The sequence below is a fragment of the Heptranchias perlo genome, chromosome 17 (assembly GCF_035084215.1).
Source record: "Heptranchias perlo isolate sHepPer1 chromosome 17, sHepPer1.hap1, whole genome shotgun sequence".
NCBI lineage: Eukaryota > Metazoa > Chordata > Chondrichthyes > Hexanchiformes > Hexanchidae > Heptranchias > Heptranchias perlo.
The window spans coordinates 9,836,621-9,858,538 of record NC_090341.1 but is presented as its reverse complement, the minus strand read 5'-3'; the positions used below and the strand labels follow the sequence as shown (position 1 = coordinate 9,858,538).

General features: G+C 43.2%; 1 protein-coding gene across 3 annotated transcripts in view; it reads left to right on the top strand.

Moving 5' to 3' along the window:
- Positions 1-21,918, top strand: part of fancd2 (FA complementation group D2) — a 64,633-nt gene that overhangs the window by 33,791 nt on the left and 8,924 nt on the right. For 2 of the 3 annotated variants that reach the window (XM_067998448.1, XM_067998447.1), the window contains exons 26-40: positions 1,060-1,161; positions 2,014-2,132; positions 3,378-3,518; positions 3,858-3,974; positions 5,406-5,534; positions 6,825-6,943; positions 7,688-7,798; positions 11,362-11,489; positions 12,610-12,709; positions 14,051-14,173; positions 15,722-15,815; positions 16,591-16,662; positions 17,139-17,177; positions 19,267-19,341; positions 20,607-20,681. In XM_067998448.1, the coding sequence (XP_067854549.1) occupies positions 1,060-1,161; positions 2,014-2,132; positions 3,378-3,518; positions 3,858-3,974; positions 5,406-5,534; positions 6,825-6,943; positions 7,688-7,798; positions 11,362-11,489; positions 12,610-12,709; positions 14,051-14,173; positions 15,722-15,815; positions 16,591-16,662; positions 17,139-17,177; positions 19,267-19,341; positions 20,607-20,681 (1,544 nt within the window). Of the gene's footprint in view, positions 1-1,059; positions 1,162-2,013; positions 2,133-3,377; positions 3,519-3,857; positions 3,975-5,405; positions 5,535-6,824; positions 6,944-7,687; positions 7,799-11,361; positions 11,490-12,609; positions 12,710-14,050; positions 14,174-15,721; positions 15,830-16,590; positions 16,663-17,138; positions 17,178-19,266; positions 19,342-20,606; positions 20,682-21,918 lie in introns of those variants that run through there. The other variant, XR_010966045.1, reaches the window with a different exon arrangement.

Here is a 21,918-nt window from a genome sequence, read left to right as displayed (position 1 = left end):
TTCTCCTTTTGAAGTCTCCACACAGTATTTCAGGTGAGACAATGGGCTATCAGCCTACAGTCACTCTTCCATTCTTCCTGTTTACAGTCCCACCAACTCAGCTTCAGCATTCTGTGTGATCTCAAACTGAAATTGCCAACTTATCGCTGGCTAGCACCAAATGAAGCACAGTGGGGCCGATTTTGATGTGACTCCTTTTATTGGACAAGAGGCAGCAGAACGAGCCTGCTGACCAGTTGATGAAAGCAGTTGGAGGCCTGAACAGTTTTGATTGGTGGGCCTTATTACTATACTTGTGGTGAGCTGCCTGCACATTCAGAACAGCTCGCCAATTGTTGGGGGTGGGGTGTGGGTGTGTGGAGGGAGGAATGGAAAATTTCACAGCAGAGATGAGCCAGACAAGTTAGGGGAGGGGGGAGGAGGCCACTAAGGGTCAGGCATCAGCCTCTTCTTGGCCCCACAAAGATCACGTTTTTAAAAAAAAAGCCTACCTGTCCTGCTTTTGGAGCAGCCTTCTTAAAGGAACCGCTGGTTAGACCACTCAACATCAAGTACCAGCATGCACTCAGCCCATTGGTACTTGAAAATATGGATTGGGTTCCTATTGACGTCCTAGGACTTCGATTTGCATTGTACAATGAAGCTCCTGCCTGTTTCCAGTGGGAGCCTTGGTCACTTGCCTGAAGGGACCAGTTGTAATGAAGGAGGGAACAGGGTGGTAAGTTCTGCACTCTGATTTTGAGCACATGGGGATAAAAATGGGCACCCAGTATGTCTGCTATGAACTGGATTGAGTCTGTCTGAAACTTTGAGATTCTTACAATGGAAGTCTTTCTACTAGTTCTATCAGTTTGAACTGGATACAAATTCACGTCTCCGAGTTAAAAGGGCACATGTTTTGGAACACGTGGTCCTCCGAGGTTAATCTGAAAATGATACCAGATAGAAGCTATTCTTTTTCCTCATTGTAACTGTGCGTAATTTTATTTTGGTATTTAAAATGCTACTGCTGTTCATTTTGAAGGCTCTAACCTACAGCCATTTCCTTTAACAATTCAGCAACCCCTGGATATGTCCCTCCACTGGCAAACTTTGATTCTGAGATCACTGAGGTTCCTCCAACCGTGGCACCTGCAGCACCAGCTAAGAAAGGAAAGAAAGGTGACCAAAGCTTGAAAAAGTAAAGTTTCTGGTAGTTTGGGGAAAGGCTTGGGAAATGAGACTAAATAGGAAGTTCTTTGCGAGCCAGTGCAGCTATGATGGGCCAAATGGCCTCCCTTATCCATCCCCATTTTTATGCAGGTTATGCAGTATCTGTGGCAAGAGGGTGGTCGATGGCCTAGTCCCAGAGCTTAGGCAGTGACACTCTGTGCCAGCTTACCAGTGTGACTTCAGTTGACACAATCTCCTATTTTCTTCCTCCCCTCCGTCTGTGACCAAGAGACCAATGTTTGGGGAGTGGGGGTAAAGTGTCTCTGGATTGGTTTGCAGGCTGTTCTGAAGTAACTACTTAATTCCAAATGAAAGGCGAGTTCGCCTGCTTGCCCGGTGAGTCTATCCAGTGAACAGCTGAGCTCTATACAGCAGGGGGATCCGAAGCTTCCATCACCAGCTACATTGAGTTAGATGATCGCAGCCGAGGTGGCAGTAGGGAGAGGTTCTTGCTGCTGACCACTATCCAATGACTCTTGTGGGAAAGAATGTAGATGTTGTTGAGAAAATGATCGAACTCTGCTGTGATTCCCCTTCCCAGTTGAATGGCCTGCCAGTGCTCACTGTCTTGGCTCACAGATAAGGACTGGCTACTTGGGCCAGCGTACCAGAGGGTGGCTGGTGCCTTTGGAACTGAAGCCTACCAAGAAACCAATGTCTTTAGGAGAGTGAGGGGGGAAATTAACCAAAAAGAAAGTACCAATAGACTTGTAATAAAACTCCTGGGCGTAAGAGTCTAATACCAGTAAGTTCAGACCCTGATGGGAGTTCATTTTTTTTTGTTTGTATTTTTCCTTCAAGATCAAAAGGGTAAGAAGAAGCAGAAATCTGAGGGCAACAAGAACTCCTCTACAGACAGCTCTCAGACTGAGGAGCCTACAGAAGAAAGTCAGGTGCAAGCTGAGAGTACACAAGGGAAGGTACAGTTAACAAGGGCAGGCAGGTGTTTGGCTCTGAGGCTCTGAACTTCACTGGTACCCTGCTGCTGTGAAACAGTGACTCTCACTCTCCCTTTCTCTTTATCCCGCTTTTCCTGTGGTGAGATCGTGGGCTTCATTTTGAAATGGTGGCGGGTTGGCAGTGGGAGCGGGGGTGAAGATGCACGTGGCAAACCCGAATAAACAAAACTTACCGTTTCCGACGTGATCGCATTGTGATTGATGATGATTAATGTGCTCTCCGGGTTTCACGCCCGGCAGCCAGCCTGATTGACAGGCTGGCTGCCATCAGGAGCTGCAACGCGAGGCGGGGGGGGAGAGAGTGAGACGTCATCCGGTGCTGGAATGGAAGATCAGGGGTGGGGGGAGGTGGTGAAGAGGGCAAGATCAGGGGGGTGAAGAGGGGGACATCGGAGAGGGAGACATCGAACATCGGGGCAGGGTGGAAAAGTGGGTTGATTTTGTGTTTTAACCTTATGCAGTGGTTTTTTAATTAATTTCTTTCGTTTCTTTTTGCCTGATCCGGCTGAATCAGAAGCCGTGGGAAAGCCGCCCCAGGTAAGTTGTTAAATCGTTCCAACTACCTAATATGTCACAAGTGCCTTAAGTACCTCAATAAGGTACATTTGGCTCTTTAACTATCATCCCACCGGCTTTAATTGCCGGCGGGACTTCTGGATTCAGGACGCCCGTGCGCACACAAGTGCATCCGTGGCGAACACGGAAGTCGGCGGGTTGGATCCGGCTTCCGAACCCAAACGGGATTTCCCCGATCTTCAGAGCCCCCCGCCCCCAACACACCTGCATTTTCCCGGGAAAATCGAGCCCCGTGTGCCTCATTCAGCACCTCTTCGCACTTGGATAAATTTGCAGGTGTAAATTCTTGTCCCACCATTCCATGGTGCATTGTATTGCTGCTTCAGTGTACATGTGCCCAAGATCAATGTACTTCCTTGAAATGACTCCCATATGTCCTTTTTTAAAATATAATTGTTATAGATTGCATGGAGTGGTTATATCCTCTTTTGGAACGGGGGGCGATTAACGTGGTGGATGTTGTTGGCCAGTGCTTTATATATCATTGAAGATGTCCACACTGGTTGCAATATAAAACAGTGAAAATTAATGAGTGATGATCCACAATTCACTTTTCAAAAATATTCATTTGTGAGTGTGTATTCTATACATATCTGGGTGATGTTTCATACAATATCATGTATTCTGCAGGAAAACACTGAAGAGGGGAAGGTCTTTGTTAACTTGTCCAATTACAGAGCTCACTTTAGAGAGCTGGATACAGACATATTTTTTGTCCTAGAATGTGGCCTGTTGACCAAGTCTCTGCTGGACACTGAGCTACACACCAAGGTCAGTGTATGGATAGTCCTCACATTGTTTGCTAATCAGGAAAATTGTTTTAGAAATTCATTAGTCAGTTAAAAAAGATTCTATGCACTTTATTCCATTTTTTAATTTAACTGTAATATACTTCTACTTAAGCAAGCAAATATTAAAATTATGATCATGACCGATACAATCCAATTCTGAGATAATTAGCTGTATAATGTAACATTGCCAATTTAACCATATTAATAGTATAAACCTAGTTACACAGGAGTAGGTTAAATTGATCAAAAATGACTGCTAATTCCAAGTTGATTGGTAGGTCAATGTCAGTATTGAAGATCGTTTTGTCTTGTCTTGTAGGTTACTGGGGTTGTACAACTGGGATCAGCAGAACTAGTGTTTCTTCTGGAGGATTTGTCTCGTAAATTGGACTACATGCTGGTGGCAACTGCTACCAAGAAAATAAACTTCCTAAAGGTATGTATGTCATTCAAACTGGAAAAGCTCATGATAATAAGTATATTACTGATTTTTTTTTAATGATAAAATATGTTCTCTGGATATGGAAGCACAATATGAGAAAGATTACAGCATGTTAACTATAAGACCAGATTACAGCCATAAATAGTTTATAATATACTTGTAATATTATGTACCCTTGGGTGCAGCTTTGTAAATTGTTTCCAAATGTCCCTTGTTCTATTTTTACTTGATACATGAGAAAGACTGATGCTGTAGTCGCTCATCTTTTGTTTCGTTAGAACTAATGAACTGTTTGAACTTGACTTGTTCTACTTACTTTGCACATTAGCTATTTCAATTAAAGGTGGCTCAGGGCCACAACACATTGCTGTACTAATGCCATGTGCCTATGAGAGAACATAGATTCATCTTTTAATATTTCCCACATGATAACTCCCTCATTTCAGCCAGGCTGTTGCTGAGAGCATGAGGGGAGGGAGATTCAAGGCAGATTGATGCACTTACTCCTGAGAAGGCCAGAAAGCCAAAATTGGAAGGCAGCCAACTCAAGTGGCGATAGCAGCGGTCTGGGCACAGATTGCCTGCATCTCTCAGTTGTTGAATTACTTAATAAAGCAAGAAGGGGAGAAAATATAGATAGCATTAAAAGTAGCTTTAAAAATGGGAGGAAGTGAAAAAACAAAGTTACATTTTAACATTGCAGCAAAAAGATCCTGAACATTCTCACATATAATTGTCGTCATTTTAGTCATTAATCCTTCTTTGAAACTCTCTACCAAAGTTACTTGTGGCTTCTCTCTTCCTTCAAAAACCTTTTTTTAAAAAAAAAACTATCTCTTCAATCATGTTCAGTGCTCCAATATAGTCCCTTATGTGAGGGAGCTATAAAAATGCAAGCTGCTTTGTTGTATATTTTCATTGTAGCACAAAATCTAGGCTAACATCCTAGTGCAGTACTGAGGGAGTGCTGCACTGTCAGAGATGCCGTCTTTCAGATGGGATGTTAAACCGAGCCCCCGTCTGTCCCATCAGGTGGACGTAAAAGATCCCATGGCAGAAGAGCAGGGGAGTTCTCCCTGGTGTTCTGGCCAGTATTTATCCCTCAACCAACGTCGCTTTTGCTTTTAAAAAAAAAAAAGCAGATTATCTGGTCATTATCACATTGCTGTTTGTGGGACCTTGCTGTGCGTAAATTGGCCGTCGCATTTCCTACATTACAACAGTGACTACGTTTCAAAAGTAATTAATTGGCTGTAACGTGCTTTGGGACATCCTGTGGTCATGAAAGGTGCTCTATCAATGCAAGTCTTTATTTCTTTCAATGTGCTTGTATTGCCTTCTGTCTCGTTTGCATTGTGAAAAAATGAGGATTAAATTCTGTATATCTTTAGAAGCACGTTGTACTGTGTTCTCCTCTTCACGCAGGTTAAAGGAGACAGAGATGTTGGATTTTCGCATTTGCGCCAAATGACTCCCCAAGAACTCGCTCAATTTACTGTAGAGTTGCTCAATCCCTTGTGTAACCACCTGGAAAATGCTCACAATTATTTTCAGGTAAAGACGGGTGTCTCTGGAGACATATAATTAGCCAGGGGAATGCAATGGGATGTTGAAATTTGAAGAAGTTAGCTCATGAATCCTGAAGGCAGGTGGGTTACAATTCTTTCTAAATCGTGAGTTGTTTGTCCCTGATCAGTAGGATATAGGATTTTTCTTCAAAACGTAAAATAAAGGTTTAATTTAAAAGGATGTGAGTTTGCTCCTTTGATTCTCCCACGTGATGTTTTCCAACCTCAGTTGTGTTGTTGTGGTAAGGGACTGAGCAGAGGAAGGCACAGTCCCACAGGAAAGGATGGAAAATTGAAGGGTTACTTGCCATAAGTTGCTCTTGCGTGGTTTACAGTATCTATTTATAGAAATATCTGGCCAGGACTCCGACATGTGTTTGTGGCTGGGATCAGCGGGAGGGCTTCAGGGAAGAATGGAATAAAACAAAAACATTTTTTAAACCTGAAAATGCTGCTGAGACAATATTACACTGATAGCTCATTAGGGATTTGCACCACACGGTGTGGTACTGAAATGTGCATTCCAAGAAAGTCCCAGATTAATTTCTTACTCTGTGCTGACTTCGTTGATCGTAGCCTGGTGATAGCAGAGCCTCCACAATTGATCTGAGTACATGTGGGCTAATCACAGGAAGAATCAGCCAGGTTTGACAAACTTGATTGGAATCCAGTGATCCCTTTTGGAAAACACATACATGGAAGTTAGGTTAGGACAAGTTCACGCTTATTATGAGGTCCCCATGATTAAACAACCATCTGACACTCACTACCTGGGCTCATACATGACGCAGGACAACTTGAGTCAGGTACCAAAGACCGGTGGTGGACCTCTACCTCAGCACGAGTTACTGCCTTTAAGAGATGAAGGAAGAAAGCTGGGGGTAATTGTAACTCAAGACCATATCTGAGCCAAGTCGGAATGTGCATCCTTGACCCTCTCAGTTCCACTTTCTAACTGTGCGTGAGGTAGAGTGTGAAAGTGGCCCCTGTGGGAAGTCGATGCTTGCGTCTTCTGCAAAAGGTGTGACTAAGAGTGGAAATTTATCAAGTTAGGAATCACGAGGCCAAATCCTCCCACGGAGTGGCACAGCATGCTGGAGTCTTAATACTTTATATGTTACCTGGAATTAATTTAATCTTAATGAAACTTCAGTGAATATTTAGAAAGGCGAATTCCTTATTTTAGATTTGTGAAATGTGTTGAAGACTGCACAAGATTCTTTTATGCCAGACTGAATGCTTTCCTTTTTAATTAGCCGCTGTTTTTGGTGTGCAGGTGATGTTGGCTGAGAACAATGGTGTGGTGGACGTTCTGGGAGCAGATGTGAAAGAACATCAGCGGATGGCTGCATGTTACCAGTTACTACTTCAGATCTTGAACACGCTCTTTGCTTGGTAGGTACAGAGTCTGCTACGTGGTAGAGGCTAGTTGAAATGGAATTGACGAGTTGCACTGGGTGAGTGAAATATACAGAGAAGTTTAATAAAACTCATAATCAAGTAGTGGCTGGTGTTACTTTCAGCATGTGTTCCATTCATGGGCACAGTACTGTGCTTAAAAAGGCAGGCTGTGTATTAATTTTCAAAGTTAGCACCTTCATTGAGATCAGTGGTGTGGAGACTTGATTGCTGGAAGTGAGCACACGCTACCTATATTGATCATCCCTGTACTTTGGGGGCTTCGGTTGCCGTGCTTATGGCTGGCTTGCTTGGGTCTGGAGTTGAAGCTTTGAGCTGGGTGATCAGCTGTTAGATCAACTGTTCAAGCACTAGCTGGACCTTGCCAGCAGAACAACATAACCGAGCGGCGGCAAATTCCGTTATCTGCTTTGTGGGGGGGGGGGGTGGTGGTCTCTTCCACTATACCAGATAATCAAGGTTCCACAGTATTCTAACCACATCTTAGAATTTATTTTGAACTGTGAAGATCTGTTTACTGACACATCTGCTAATCCATCAGTACAGCTGATAAAAAATAATATCTGCACAAAATTGAGCAAGGAGAGGTAAAGAGAAGATGGAGTTTCTACGATTAGGAAGTGGCAAAATACAAGAATTGATTTCTCATTGGGATAGGATTAGGAACTGGAGACTTTACTGGTACAGTAACCAAGTTAGTGTTTTTTTTTTAACATACAGGAATGGATTTGCCCAGCATGAAAACCGTAAACTACTGAAGTTAGCCCTTGGTGTCCTGGCAAACAGACTCAAAGCAGGAGATGGTGAATTGGAACTGGAAGAGCTCTTCAGGTATTATGAGGAACATTTCATTGTTATGACCATAGCGTAAATGCATGAATTCTATTCACTGGAATAGGGCCCAAAAAGACAATTCAAGCTCAGGAGTACATACGATGGGTTGTTTTCTTTGGAACAAAGGAGGCTGAGGGAGATTTAATTGATGTATATAAAATTATGACGGGTCTAGATAGAGTGGATAGGGAGGACCTATTTTCCTTAGCAGAGGGGTCAATGACCAGGGGGCATAGATTTAAAGTAATTGGTAGAAAGATTAGAGGGGAACGGTGGAGAAATTTTTTCACCCAGAGGTTGATGGGGGTCTGGAACTCACTGCCTGAAAGGATAGTAGAGGCAGAAACCCTCAACTCATTTATAAAGTACTTGGATGTGTACTTGAAGTGCTGCAACCTACAGGGCCATGGACCAAGTGCTGGAAAGTGGGATTTTTTTTTTTGTTCATGGGATGTGGGCGTCGCAGGCGAGGCCAGCATTTATTGCCCATCCCTAATTGCCCTTGAGAAGATGGTGGTGAGCTGCCTTCTTGAACCGCTGAAGTCCATGTGGTGAAGGTTCTCCCACAGCGCTGTTAGGAAGGGAGTTCCAGGATTTTGACCCAGCGACGATGAAGGAACGCCGATATATTTCCAAGTCGGGATGGTGTGTGACTTGGAGGGGAACGTGCAGGTGGTGTTGTTCCCGTGTGCCTGCTGCCCTTGTCCTTCTAGGTGGTAGAGGTCATGGGTTTTGGAGGTGCTGTCGAAGAAGCCTTGGCGAGTTGCTGCAGTGCATCCTGTGGATGGTACACACTGCAGCCACAGTGTGCCGGTGGTGAAGGGAGTGAATGTTTAGGGTGGTGGATGGGGTGCCAATCAAGCGGGCTGCTTTGTCCTGGATGGTGTCAAGCTTCTTGAGTGTTGTTGGAGCTGCACTCATCTAGGCAAGTGGAGAGTATTCCATCACACTCCTGACTTGTGCCTTGTAGATGGTGGAAAGGCTTTGGGGAGTCAGGAGGTGAGTCACTCGCCGCAGAAAACCTAGCCTCTGACCTGCTCTTGTAGCCACAGTATTTATATGGCTGGTCCAGTTAAGTTTCTGGTCAATGGTGACCCCCAGGATGTTGATGGTGGGGGATTTGGCGATGGTAATGTCGTTGAATGTCAAGGGGAGGTGGTTAGACACTCTCTTGTTGGAGATGGTCATTGCCTGGCACTTGTCCGGCGCAAATGTTACTTGCCACTTATGAGCCCAAACCTGGATGTTGTCCAGGTCTTGCTCCATGTGGGCTCGGACTGCTTCATTATCTGAGGGGTTGCGAATGGAACTGAACACTGCAATCATCAGCAATCATCAGCGAACATCCCCATTTCTGACCTTATGATGGAGGGAAGGTCATTGATGAAGCAGCTGAAGATGGTTGGGCCTAGGACATCGCCCTGAGGAACTCCTGCAGCAATGTCCTGGGGCTGAGACGATTGGCCTCCAACAACCATTACCATCTTTCTTTGTGCTAGGTTTGACCCCCTGATTCCCATTGACTTCAATTTTACTAGGGCTCCTTGGTGCCACACTCGGTCAAATGCTGCCTTGATGTCAAGGGCAGTCACTCTCACCTCACCTCTGGAATTCAGCTCTTTTGTCCATGTTTGGACCAAGGCTGTAATGAGGCCTGGAGCCGAGTGGTCCTGGCGGAACCCAAACTGAGCATCGGTGAGCAGGTTATTGGTGAGTAAGTGCCGCTTGATAGCACTGTCGACGACACCTTCCATCACTTCGCTGATGATTGAGAGTAGACTGATGGGGCGGTAATTGGCCGGATTGGATTTGTCCTGCTTTTTGTGGACGGGACATACCTGGGCAATTTTCCACATTGTCGGGTAGATGCCAGTGTTGTAGCTGTACTGGAACAGCTTGGCTAGAGGCGCAGCTAGCTCTGGAGCACAGGTCTTCAGCACTACAGCCGGGATGTGTTCGGGGCCCATAGCCTTTGTTGTATCCAGTGCACTCAGCCGTTCCTTGATATCATGTGGAGTGCATTGAATTGGCTGAAGACTGGCTTCTGTGATGGTGGGGATATCGGGAGGTGGCTGAGATGGATCATCCACTGGGCACTTCTGGCTGAAGATGGTTGCATACGCTTCAGCCTTGTCTTTTGCACTCACGTGCTGGACTCTGCCATCATTGAGGATGGGGATGTTTGCAGAGCCTCCTCCCCCCGTTAGCTGTTTAATTGTCCACCACCATTCACGACTGGATGTGGCAGGACTGCAGAGCTTTGAGCTGATCCGTTGGTTGTGGAATCGCTTAGCTCTGTCTATAGCATGTTGCTCCCGCTGTTTAGCATGCATATGTAGCTTCACCAGGTTGGCACCTCATTTTTAGGTACGCCTGGTGCTGCTCCTGGCATGCTCTTCTACACTCCTCATTGAACCAGGGTTGATCCCCTGGCTTGTTGGTAATGGTAGAGTGAGGAATATGCCGGGCCATGAGGTTACAGATTGTGCTGGAATACAATTCTGCTGCTGCTGATGGCCCACAGCGCCTCATGGATGCCCAGTTTTGAGCTGCTGGATCTGTTCTGAATCTATCCCACACAACACGTTGGATGGTATCCTCAGTGCGAAGACGGAACTTCGTCTCCACGAGGACTGTGCGGTGGTCACCCTGTTAGTTTTTTAAAAAAGTGTTCCATTTTCTATTTTCCTTTGTTGTCTTTAATTTGTAAATATGACCGGTCCTGCTTAAATTTTGTACATGACAGAAAAGCTTACTAAATTTCATAATTTTAAACATTTCTATCATGTACCCTCTTAGTCTTTTCAAGAGAGAAAAGACCCAGAGTCTTTCCTCATGCATCATTCCCTTAAATTCTGGAATCAACGGTGTAGTGCTTCTCTGTACCTCTCCAATAATCGATGTTTGAAACAGGGAGACCAAAACTGCATGCAGAGCTCCAGATGTGGTCTCGCCAGGGCTAAATTCAGTTTTAAAATGACCTCTCTAGACTTGTACGTTAAACCCCTTGCTATGCATCCCAACATTCTGTTTGTTTTTTTAATAATACGCTGAGAAATTCTTTTGAATTTGTGCGCAATGATATTCATCATTTGCCACTGCTCCCAATTTGATCTAGTTTGCAATTTTAACTTTTGTTTTAATCATTATCTCTGCCACAGTGGCCCAGCAGAGATCAATAATTTTCACTGTTCGTAAGAAAACCCAGATCAAATCTAATTTAAAAGAAACAAAAAAAAGCCTTTCTGTAACCGAGTTTTAAAATGTTTTTATTTTCCTCCTCTAAGATATTTTCTCCCCATCCTTCCAACTCTCTCTACACCACATGCAAAAGTTACTGTTAATCTGGCTGTACGGTGGTGCATTAGAGATTACTGACTTTCCCTCTAATTATATTTTCAATTTTTTGTCCCTCACCGGAGCAGTTCTCTAATTTCACTTTTAAAATGTTGAACATTGGAATTTTTTGCCGGTAACAAAGCAAGTGAAATCTACATTATCAGTCCCTTTAGAAAATGCAGTCTTGTGTAGCTAACGAAATACCATCTCTATCCCTACAGGCAGACTTTCCGGTACCTGCAGAATTTCCACAGCAGCATTCCCCGCTGTGCCTCTGCGGTGATGCTTACCCAGCTGCTGCTTGTCATAGCAGAGAGATCTCCAGACAACCAGTGCAAGGAGAAAATAGGTTTGTCCCGACTCTTCTGTCTTTGGCATCGTGTTTACAATTTGGGTTGGGGAGGTAGGAGAGTGCAAGATTGTAGGATAATAAAGGAAGAAGGCAGCTGGAACCTGAAGTATTTTCCTACCACGAACAATCTCTGAGAGGCCTGTTCCATTGCCAGTGCTGCTTTGAAATTTTGAGTGCAATCAGATGGGGGAATGGCTGTGTCTCTATTTCTTTTGGTAAGCAGCTGGCTTCTTCACAGCTGTTTGTCTCGGCTCGTTGATGCAACATGAGTGCAAGTTTGTATGCTGCCACTTCACAGTGCAATATTTTTGAGCATCAGTGCACAGTTTTGCTTTTTCAACTACTTCCTAAGTGCTCCCCTCGCTGTGAGGCCACGTACATCCTGCATTTCATGGGCCTGACGGTGTTATAAATGTACGACGATGATGTAAGTTACACAGCATCCACTTCCTAACATTCCCTTCTGTTGCTTCAGATTTATTCTGAGAAGATCTTGCCTTTTTTTCTCCTCTTGTCCCTGTGAGTGCATTTTTAATTTATTTTGTTAATTAAGAAAGATTTGCATTTAATATAGTGCTTTTAACGATCTCTGGATATCCCAAAGCGCTTTACAGCCAATTAAGTACTTTTTGATGTGTAATCACTGTTGTAATGTGCGAAATGCAGCAGCCAATATGCTCACAGCAAGTTCCCACAAACAGCAATGTGATAATGACCAGATAATCTGTTTTTGGGATGTTGGTTGAGGGATAAATATTGACCAGGGATATCGCCCCTGAACTTCTTCAAAATAGTGTCATGGGATCTTTTGCGTCCACCTGAGAGAGCAGACGGGGTCTCGTTTAACGTCTCATCCGAAAGACGCACCCCTGACAGTGCAGCACTCCCTCAGTTCTGCACTGGAGTACCAGCCTAGATCTTTGTGCTCAAGTCCCTGGAGTGGGCCTTGAACGCACAACCTTCTGACTCAAAGGCGAGAATGCTACCACTGAGCCCTGTAGCTAGTAACGTATATGATGAGATTTATTTTGTTAGTTTTGATATGTATATCTATATTATAAAGATTTCCTGATTGTTCAAATGGTTGTAGTAATTGCTCTTAACGTTCTACTTTCAGCATCAATAGCCCGAGGCTTCTTGTGCCAATCCTGGGTTCTACCCAGTGGGGAAAAAGAGAAAGGCAATAAATACAATGAAGCTCTGCAAACCCTGCTATGGTAAGTACAACCAGTAATCAAATTAATCACCTGGGATAAGAACATATAGAAATAGGAGCAGGAGTAGGCCGTACGGCTCCTCGAGCCTGCTTCGCCATTCAATAAGATCATGGCTGATCTTCGACCTCAACTCCATTTTCCCGCCCTATCGCCATATCCCTTGATTCCCTTAGTGTCCAAAAAATGAATCATAGAATGGCTACAGCGCAGAAGGAGGCCATTCGGCCCATCGAGCCCGTGCCAGCTCTCTGCAAAAGCAATCCAGTTAGTCCTACTTCCCTGCCCTTTCCCTGTAGCCCTGCAATTTTTTTTCCCCTTCAAGTACATATCCAATTCGCTTTTGAAAGCCACGATTGAATCTGTCTCCACCACCCCCTCAGGCAATGAAAATGGACCGCTTTTCGTCTGTCTCTGAAGGCAAGTGTCAGACCATATTAGTGCCTATGAGATAAACGTTAGTTTGATTGTGACTGTTTTGTTAGTGGAAAAGTTTAGATGAAGGGCACTCTGATACCAGCTGCTAGGGTGTGTGCGAAAGTGCCCAACCTCCTTGTGGGTATTTGTCAGGACCTCTGGTTGGTCCTACAACAAAACTGTTACTTGAGATCAGAAAATTAGTGTTCATCGGTCTCTGATATACACCCAGGACCATCCAATCTATAGCATGCTGGGGCTCCAACGTATCGTGGCAACTTGTGGCGCAGTTTGTTAACCAGCAACTAAGAAGTCCCGAATACTTTTTAGTATTTTTTCTTCTCTTCCTTTCTTCGTTTTTCTTCCTTCCTTCAACTTGATGATCTTTCAGGGATCTGGAACTTACCATATATAACTAGTTACTAGACAGAAGCACATTCTACCACCCTTCAGCCCAAAATGTTCATGCACCAATGCATTGTGGCACTGAATCTGTGTGATATCTTTTCGGGTACGTAACATACATTTGGGAGAAGTGAGTTGGTGTATTTGTAGATACTCTTGTGGGTGGGTTGGGGGGATGTGTGTGTATAAATTTATTTTTTGCCTGAAACATTCATTGAAACTATGTGTAAATATCTGCTTTTTGTTATGTGGCGTCTATATACTTCCCAAACCATAAAGGACATTTTGAAAACTGCACTGCTCCCTATCACTCACACTGCTAATTTCCTTTTAAATAGCTGCATTCACAGGTCTAGAGAACGTTGCTTGCTTTCCCCCTTTTACTGGGAAATGTGTGGAGGGGGAATAGAATAAAACAAAAAAGTTCTCAAATTATATAAAGTATTACTATGTTAGGTAACCCAGCGTCAGGTGAACGTTCAGTAACCTGATGGCTAATTTTTGTTTTTACTGTGTTTGCAGTATTTACCTGAAGCACACGGGCGACGTGTTGAAATCTGTGGAGGAAATCGCTGGTGTGGGCATTCCCGAGCTACTGAACTCGACCAAGGATGGCAACTCAGTCACGTTTCCAACACTGACCAGGTGTGAATGGAGTGTTGCATCTGCCAAGACTGGCGCTTTTGAAGTTGTGGTGTAAACATTAGTTAAAATCACACAATTCATCTCCCTGATGTCGCGTTGCCTGGTTGAAACCCCAGCCTGTGCTTAAGTTAGCTGATCTCAGCTGGGGGAGATGGTGGGGTGCTGCAATTGGCCTCCATGCTTTTAAGTATATGGAGGGATGAGAATATTCTTGCTTCCGATCATTGTCCATAGATACCTGCTGGAAAGTGTGCAGATGTCCGATGAGGACAGAATCAGCACACCGACACTCACCGTCTTCCGGACTCACCTGGATGAAGTACCCAAGAGCTGAAGATGCTTGTGAAACTGTACCCCATTGTGAGCCAACACCTTAAGGTGAAAATAGTGGGTGGTGGGAATCAAATCCTATCAGCCAAGGGGGGGACACCAGAAGAGGCAACATGGTTTTGAGCAGCAAAATGGTAGACCTTGAGCTCTCATTGGCCATTCCCAGCACAATATGTTTCTAAGCTGTGAGTTATCTGGAGAATTGCCAAGGAGGAGGTTAATTGACTGGTGTGGAATGACCTGGGAATAAGTTGCTTGCCTGCCTACATTCTCTGAAATAATGGCATGGGAAGTGGAGAATACTAGCAATACGATGACGTAAACTTGAATTAGTTGGCTTGACTTGATTTAATTGCACATGCTATCAGCCAATCACAGTAGCATAGAAACAGGAGTAGGCCATTCAGCCCTTCGTGCCTGCTCTGCCATTTGATAAGATCATGGCTGATCTGTGATCTAACTCCATATACCTGCCTTTGGCCCATATCCCTGAATACCTTTGGTTGCCAAAAAGCTATCTATCTCAGATTTAAATTTAGCAATTGAGCAAGCATCAATTGCCGTTTGCAGAAGAGAGTTCCAAACTTCTACCACCCTTTGTGTGTAGAAATGTTTTCTAATCTCGCTCCTGAAAGGTCTGGCTCTAATTTTTAGACTGTGCCCCCTACTCCTAAAATCCCCAACCAGCGGAAATAGTTTCTCTCTATCCACCCTATCTGTTCCCCTTAATATCTTATAATTAGCATTGGTGGTCATAGAGAAGAATGCGTCTTGAGACCATCTAGCCCTCCCAAGTGGAAGAGCATATATAGTGGTAAGCTTTAAGCAATCAATTTAAATTATAGTTTGCTGTTAGTATGGCGGTTCACTTTAATTATGCCTAATCTGGGTGCATCGGAGCTGAATTGAGCTGTGTCATCGAATGGCAGGAAACTGATGCGTGTGCCTATGGTCTCCTGCAGTAGATACCCAATCTCACTGGCCATTGAGAGAAAACAAGTGGAATCCAAACATTTACTGATAGAAATGGAAGGAAAATTGGAGGATGAGTGTCCCAAGGCCACTCTCATTGTGGCCACATATAGAGTACCATCAGGAAGGCGCTGTATTCAGTTTTCCACCCTTTTTCAGTCGGTGTTTGTTGTGAAAAGACTTCAAGGTGAAGAAGGGGACTGAGGTTAGGAAAACTCGGAAATAAACTGCTTAATTTCTCTACAGGCAAACTTTCCTGGTCTTCTACCGGGTGATGATGAGGGAACTGGACAAGTCGGTAAAGGGTATTCCGGCTGGCATGCAGTCTGATTCAAATGAGGTAATGCAGACCAGGTTGGTCTCTTGACATTTCACAGTCTTCTAGCACTTCAGTTCTGGTCATGTGGAATGAAACCTGTCGCCAGTAGCAAAAAGCAAAATGGTAAAAATTGAATAAAAGACCACCAGTTGGAGTGTCTTTTAAGGATTTAATACATTTAGGGTTGACTTGGCATTCACAGGAATAGCATGTGACATGGAGATGACATCAAGGGAATTTACCTGACGAAGGAGGAAGCCTCCGAAAGCTTGTAGATTTCAAATAAAAATTGTTGGACTATAACTTGGTGTTGTAAAATTGTTTACAATTGTCAACCCCAGTCCATCACCGGCATCTCCACATCAAGGGAAGGCAGAGAAACATTTTTATTTGTAAACTTTTTCTATTGGTTCTTGTTATATTATGTACTCCGGGTGAGACAGGATCACGCCCATTTGTCTCATTTGTTTTGTCTGATCTCATCCCCGTGTACCAGACATACATTGACAACTGAATTGTTATGCAACCTGTTCATACAAGGGTTTGGAATGATGTACAATAATATTTGCAGTAGAAATATGTTATGAGCATAAAACTGCATTGGTGAAGGCATTTACTGCCATTCACAAGCAAGAGGCTGTATTCCAAGGTTGTTATGTGAAGGAGATGAAGGGAGCTGTTCATCTCCTAACAAAGGGATGACATAGCACAGGAGAAAATTGCGACTGTTTTGATACCTATTTATATATTTTTTATAAAACCCTTTCTACTTTAACTGACTCGCATTTGGTTTCAGGTACAGATAGAGAAGCTGCTGCGTTGGAATGTAGCTGTACGGGATTTCCATATTCTAGTAAATCTTGTAAAGGTAACAGAGTGATTTATGTTTTGGTGAGGGTATGCAATTCCCCCATTATTTTTGCCTCACTATTCCTCTGATCGTCACAAAGTATCTGGCTGAGACCGCAGGTGATTGAGCTCCTCCCAAGTCTTTGCCTGTGTCACTCTGAACCAGTTGCAAGGACATATGTCAGAGGCAAGGACATATGACATAGAAAATCAGGAATGCAAGCCTTGGGACTTGCATTCCTGATTTTCTATTTACTCACTTTCTCCCTGCACCAGTGCAGGTGACATCAAGAACCTAAGAGAGTAGGAGATTGAAGCATTGGTATGGTGCCACATGCTAATGCTACAACAGGTCATTTGACTGTGCTATCTGTTTCTCTGGCTTCTTATTGTGAACCCCAGTTTTAGTTTCTATACTGTATTGTCTTCTGTTTGCATTGGTCATACTTTGAACAAATCTGTTTTTATGTTCATTAATGCTTTATTACCATACAGGTGTTTGACAGCAGGCCTGTCTTGGGTGTTTGTCTCAAGGTAATCAACTTATATTTTTTTTGGTTTTGATATATGAGGTGCTAGTTTTAAAAAGAAAACAAGAACTTCCATTTATATAGTGCCTTATCGCATCATTGAAATATCTCAAAGCGCTTTATATAATGAATTACTTAGTTCCTTGAAGTGCAGGGTCTGTTATGTAGGCAAAAGCAGCAGCCATTCTCCCCAGCAACATCCTACAAACTGCAGTGAGATGACCGACCAGCCTTGACACAGTCTCGCTTCTGAGTCTGAAGGGTGAGGGTTCAAGACCTACACCAGAGCCTTGAACACATAATCTAGGCTGACACTCCAGTGGAATACTGAGGGAGTGCTGCGTTGTCGGAGGTGCCGTCTTTCAGATGAAACATTAAACTGAGGCCCCGTCTGCCCTCTCAGGTGGATGCAAAAGATCCCGTGACACTATTTGAAGAAGAGCAGGGGATTTCTCCCCGGTATCCTGGCCAATATTTACCTCTCAATCAAAATTACTAAAACAGATTATCTGGTCACCAGCTCATTGCTGTCTTTGTGACCTTGCTGTGCATAGATTGGCTTCCATGTTTCCTACATTACAACAGTGACTATACTTCAAAAGTACCTCATTGGCTGTTAAGCACTTTCAGTTGTCCTGAGGTCGTGAAAGGCGCTATATAAATGTAAGTTATTTCTTTCTTTCTATATGCCTCTAAAAATGAAGCATTTCCTTAGTACTGCACTGGCATGTCAACCAGATTGCAAGCTCACATCCCATGATATTGAGATCTCTGTGATTGTTATGGTAATCAAAAAGCTCACGAAAGGTGAAATTCTACAGTTTACATAACTACGACTGTGTGGCTATGGCATTAAAGTATAATCTCTTTCCAAAGTTCACAATAGTGCCAATGAGTTGAAAATTGGAAGAGGAAATGGCTAGGATTTTCCCCTTTTTTTAATGGAACACGCAAAAGAGGATTGACCAATCACTCAGAGGGTTGTGAATCTTTGGAATTCTCTATCCCAGCGGGCTGTGGATGCTCAGTCGTTGAGAATATTCAAGACTGAGATCAATGGATTTTTGGACACTAAGGGAATCAAAGGATATGAGGATAGGGTGGGAAAGTGGAGTTGAGGTAGAAGATCTGCCATGATCTTATTGAATGGTGGAGCAGGCTTGAGGGGCCGTATGGCCTACTCCAGCTCCTATTTCTTTTGTTCTTATAATGGTGATGAGGTGTTTTTTTTTCCTTTTTGTCTCTCCTCTACTCCCCCCCCCCCCCCCCCCCCCCACCCAATACATGCCATTTCCCATTTGCAACCAACTTTATAAGGCCCACCAGAAGTAGGTTCAGATGGAAAAGGCCCTTTGTTCCACTTAATCTTATCCTTCCAGAAGATCAATCCTATAATCTTCCAATTACACCTATAACCTCAACCTGAGCAGGTATCAAGGCCTCAACTTCAGGTTTTATCTGACAATGTGCACACTCTCAGTACTGTTCTGGAGTATCAGCCTAGATTATGTCTTGGTGTTGGCTCAAAACCAAAACCTTCCTTCCCAAAGGTAAGACTGCTGACACTTCTGCAATTGTATCTACAATTAGTAACACCGGTCTAATGCTTCACATTAATGTCCCATGCTGCTAATAGGTTAAAAAATATATAATTTAGAAAAACAAGTGAAGTGTTCTAATCTTATCATCTAGGTAAATTGTCTGTTGTCTAAACTTAAGATGGACAAACAAGTGTTCTGTAATGTCTCAAAACTGGCCTTGAACCTGCTTTTAGAAGTAATGAGAGAAGACAGGAGATAGTGACTCTGCTCCCTCCTCCGAGAATACTGCCTGAACTGTAGTTGCTGTTTTTTCCTCATTGTGTGTGACCAAGATTTTGAATGTCTGTGGGGATTATGGAATTGAACTGTTGGCCTAACTACTACTTGCAGCATGCCATAGTGGAACACCAAAGTACCAGGCTGCCATAAAGAACATAAAAATTAATTATTTGATTTTACACATACTGTACAGTTTTTATAGAGATTAGTTCTATGATGGTGAAATTGTTACAGTATTTTATTCTAATGCCTGGTTATATTTTTGTGATGCAGCATGGACGCCTCTTCATTGAATCTTTTCTTAAGCAAGGCATGCCACTCCTCGACTACAGCTTCAAGAAGCACAGGGTATGATTTCCAGCAAAGAATGCAAGTTCAATAGAAAATAAGTAGGAATTGAGAACAAAGCTATAAACTAATCGAGGTTCAGGTGGTTTAAATGTAATCTAATAATGGACACTTTGAAAAGGGGTCAAAAGAGACCAGAAATTGATTGAAATCTGCAGTTAATGTCTGAGTGAGGTAAAGAAAGTCTTGAATTTATATAGCACGTTTTATGACCTCAGGAGGTCCCAAAGTGTTTTACAGCCAGTGAAGTACTTTTGAAATGTGGTCACTGTTGTAATGTAGGAAACGCGGCAGCCAATTTCCGCACAGCAAGGTCCCACAAACAGCAATGTGATAATGACCGAATAATCTGTTTTAGTTATGTTGGTTGAGGGATAAATATTGGCCAAGGTACCTGGGAGAACTCCCCTGCTTTTCTTCGAATAGTGTCATGGGATCTTTTACATCCACCTGAGAGGGCAGATAGGACCTCAACAGTGCAGCACTCCCTCTACTACAGACACTTCAGCCTAGATTATGTGCTCAAATTTCTGGAGTAGGATTTGAACCCACAACCTTCTAACTCAGAGGCAAGAGTGCCACAATGAGCCAAGACTGATACCTACAATTTGAGAGTTGAAGTGGATTGAGATGCCAGGGATTGAACCCGGGGTTTCATACAAGCAAAGTTCGAACAAATGCTGAAGATTGTTACAGACAAGGCAGAATTTCCATGTGTTTATGTTTAGATATTCAATAATTATCTCTGCATCACATTAAAAAGTAGAATTGGAGAAATGTATGGAATAATTAAGTATTTCTACTTTATATTCCTACAATTTTCACTTTCCATTCCCTCAGCCAGGAGGCAGCAGGGAATCTGCTCCCAGGCCTTTGCCAATACTGCTCTGTAACTGTCTGCTAGGAGCCACATCCTGCACTGCCTCACCGTACAGATTTCCTTGTATCCCTGTGGGAAGTGCCTCTTCTGTAGAGGCCATCTGAGGTTAGAAACTAAGTGCACAAACTCAGGAGAAGTGACTCTGTGTTGTCTCATTGGGCTGCTGTAGAACATTTCTTGCTGTTTGTTACGACCAAAAAAATCTTGACTTATATTTTAATTTGATGCAAGAGTTTTATTGTAGTTTAAAGGGGGGTCGGGGGACAGCGATGTTACAAATTCACTTTCATATAGCTCCTGCTCTGATTCATAAATTCTAACAAATTCCCTTCTTTCTTCCCAAAACTTAAATCTGTACACTGAGGCTATTCTCTTTTCCTTAAAGGATGATGTTCAGAGTTTGCTGAAAACCCTACAGCTGAGCACTCGTCAGCTGCACCATATGTGTGGACATACCAAGGTACGCCTGTAGCACAGAGGACTTGTTGGAGTTGGAAATAGTTGGTATCAGCGAGCTTTCTTATTACACATTTGAATTAACTACTTAATTCAAGAATATCTAAAGATTAATGTATAACCTCCACTGTTACTTTATTTTGCAATATATTTTTTTTATTGGATTAGTTTAATCAATTTAAATACTACAAGCTATGAGGATCCTGGAAACTCATTTCGGTGATATCAATGAGGAAGATGTGGGAAAATATATCTGTGTTCGTACCATTACCTTTACCTCTGCATCAAGACTGCCAAAACTCATTTCACTTTTCATGCTTGCAGCCAGCAAAGACAAAATCTTCATCAGTCTGGATTGAAATTCAGTGTCTGAATCAACTATGCCACCCTAGCAAAGTTATTGTAAACACGTCATCTAAGGTGGTGGATGGAATGGAGCTCTATAGAGACTGAGGATTGTTCAAATTATGGACTATGGTTAGATGTACAGAAATTTAATCATTGAACTTTACAGCACAGAAGGAGGCCATTCGGCCCATCGTGCCTGTACTGGCTATCCAGTTAGTCCCACTTTCCAGCTCTTTCCCCATAGCCCTGAAATTTTCTCTCCTTCAAGTATTTATCCAATTCCCTTTTGAAAGTTACTACTAAATCTGCTTCTTACCACCCTTTCAGTTGGTGCATTCCAGATCATTTTAACTCACTGCGTAAAAGCTATTCTCCTCATCTAACCTCTGGTTCTTTTGTCAATTACCTTCAATCTGTGCCCTCTGGCTACCAACCCTTCTGTCAGTTGGAACGGTTTCTCCTTATTTACTCTTATCAAAACCCTTCATGATTTTGAACGTCTCTATTAAATCTCCCCTTACATTTTTCTGCTCTAAGGAGAACAATCCCAGCTTCTCCAGTCTCTCCACGTAACTGAAGTCCAGCATCCCTGGTACCATTCTAGTAGATCTCCTCTGTACCCTCTCCATGGCCTTGACATCCTTCCTAAAGTGTGATGCCCAGAATTGGAACAATACTCCAGCTGAGGCCCAACCAGTGATTTATAAATATTGAGAATTGCAAGGTTCGACATTTTATTGTTAACATAATTGTCGCTACATTATAACAGAAAAAACATTTTGATGTGCTAGCGGACTAAACATTGGAAGTGTCACTGTATAGAATGGCTACAATTGCCAAGAAATCAGAATATTATGGTGAATAAGTCACAAGTGAATTCTGGTTACATTAGC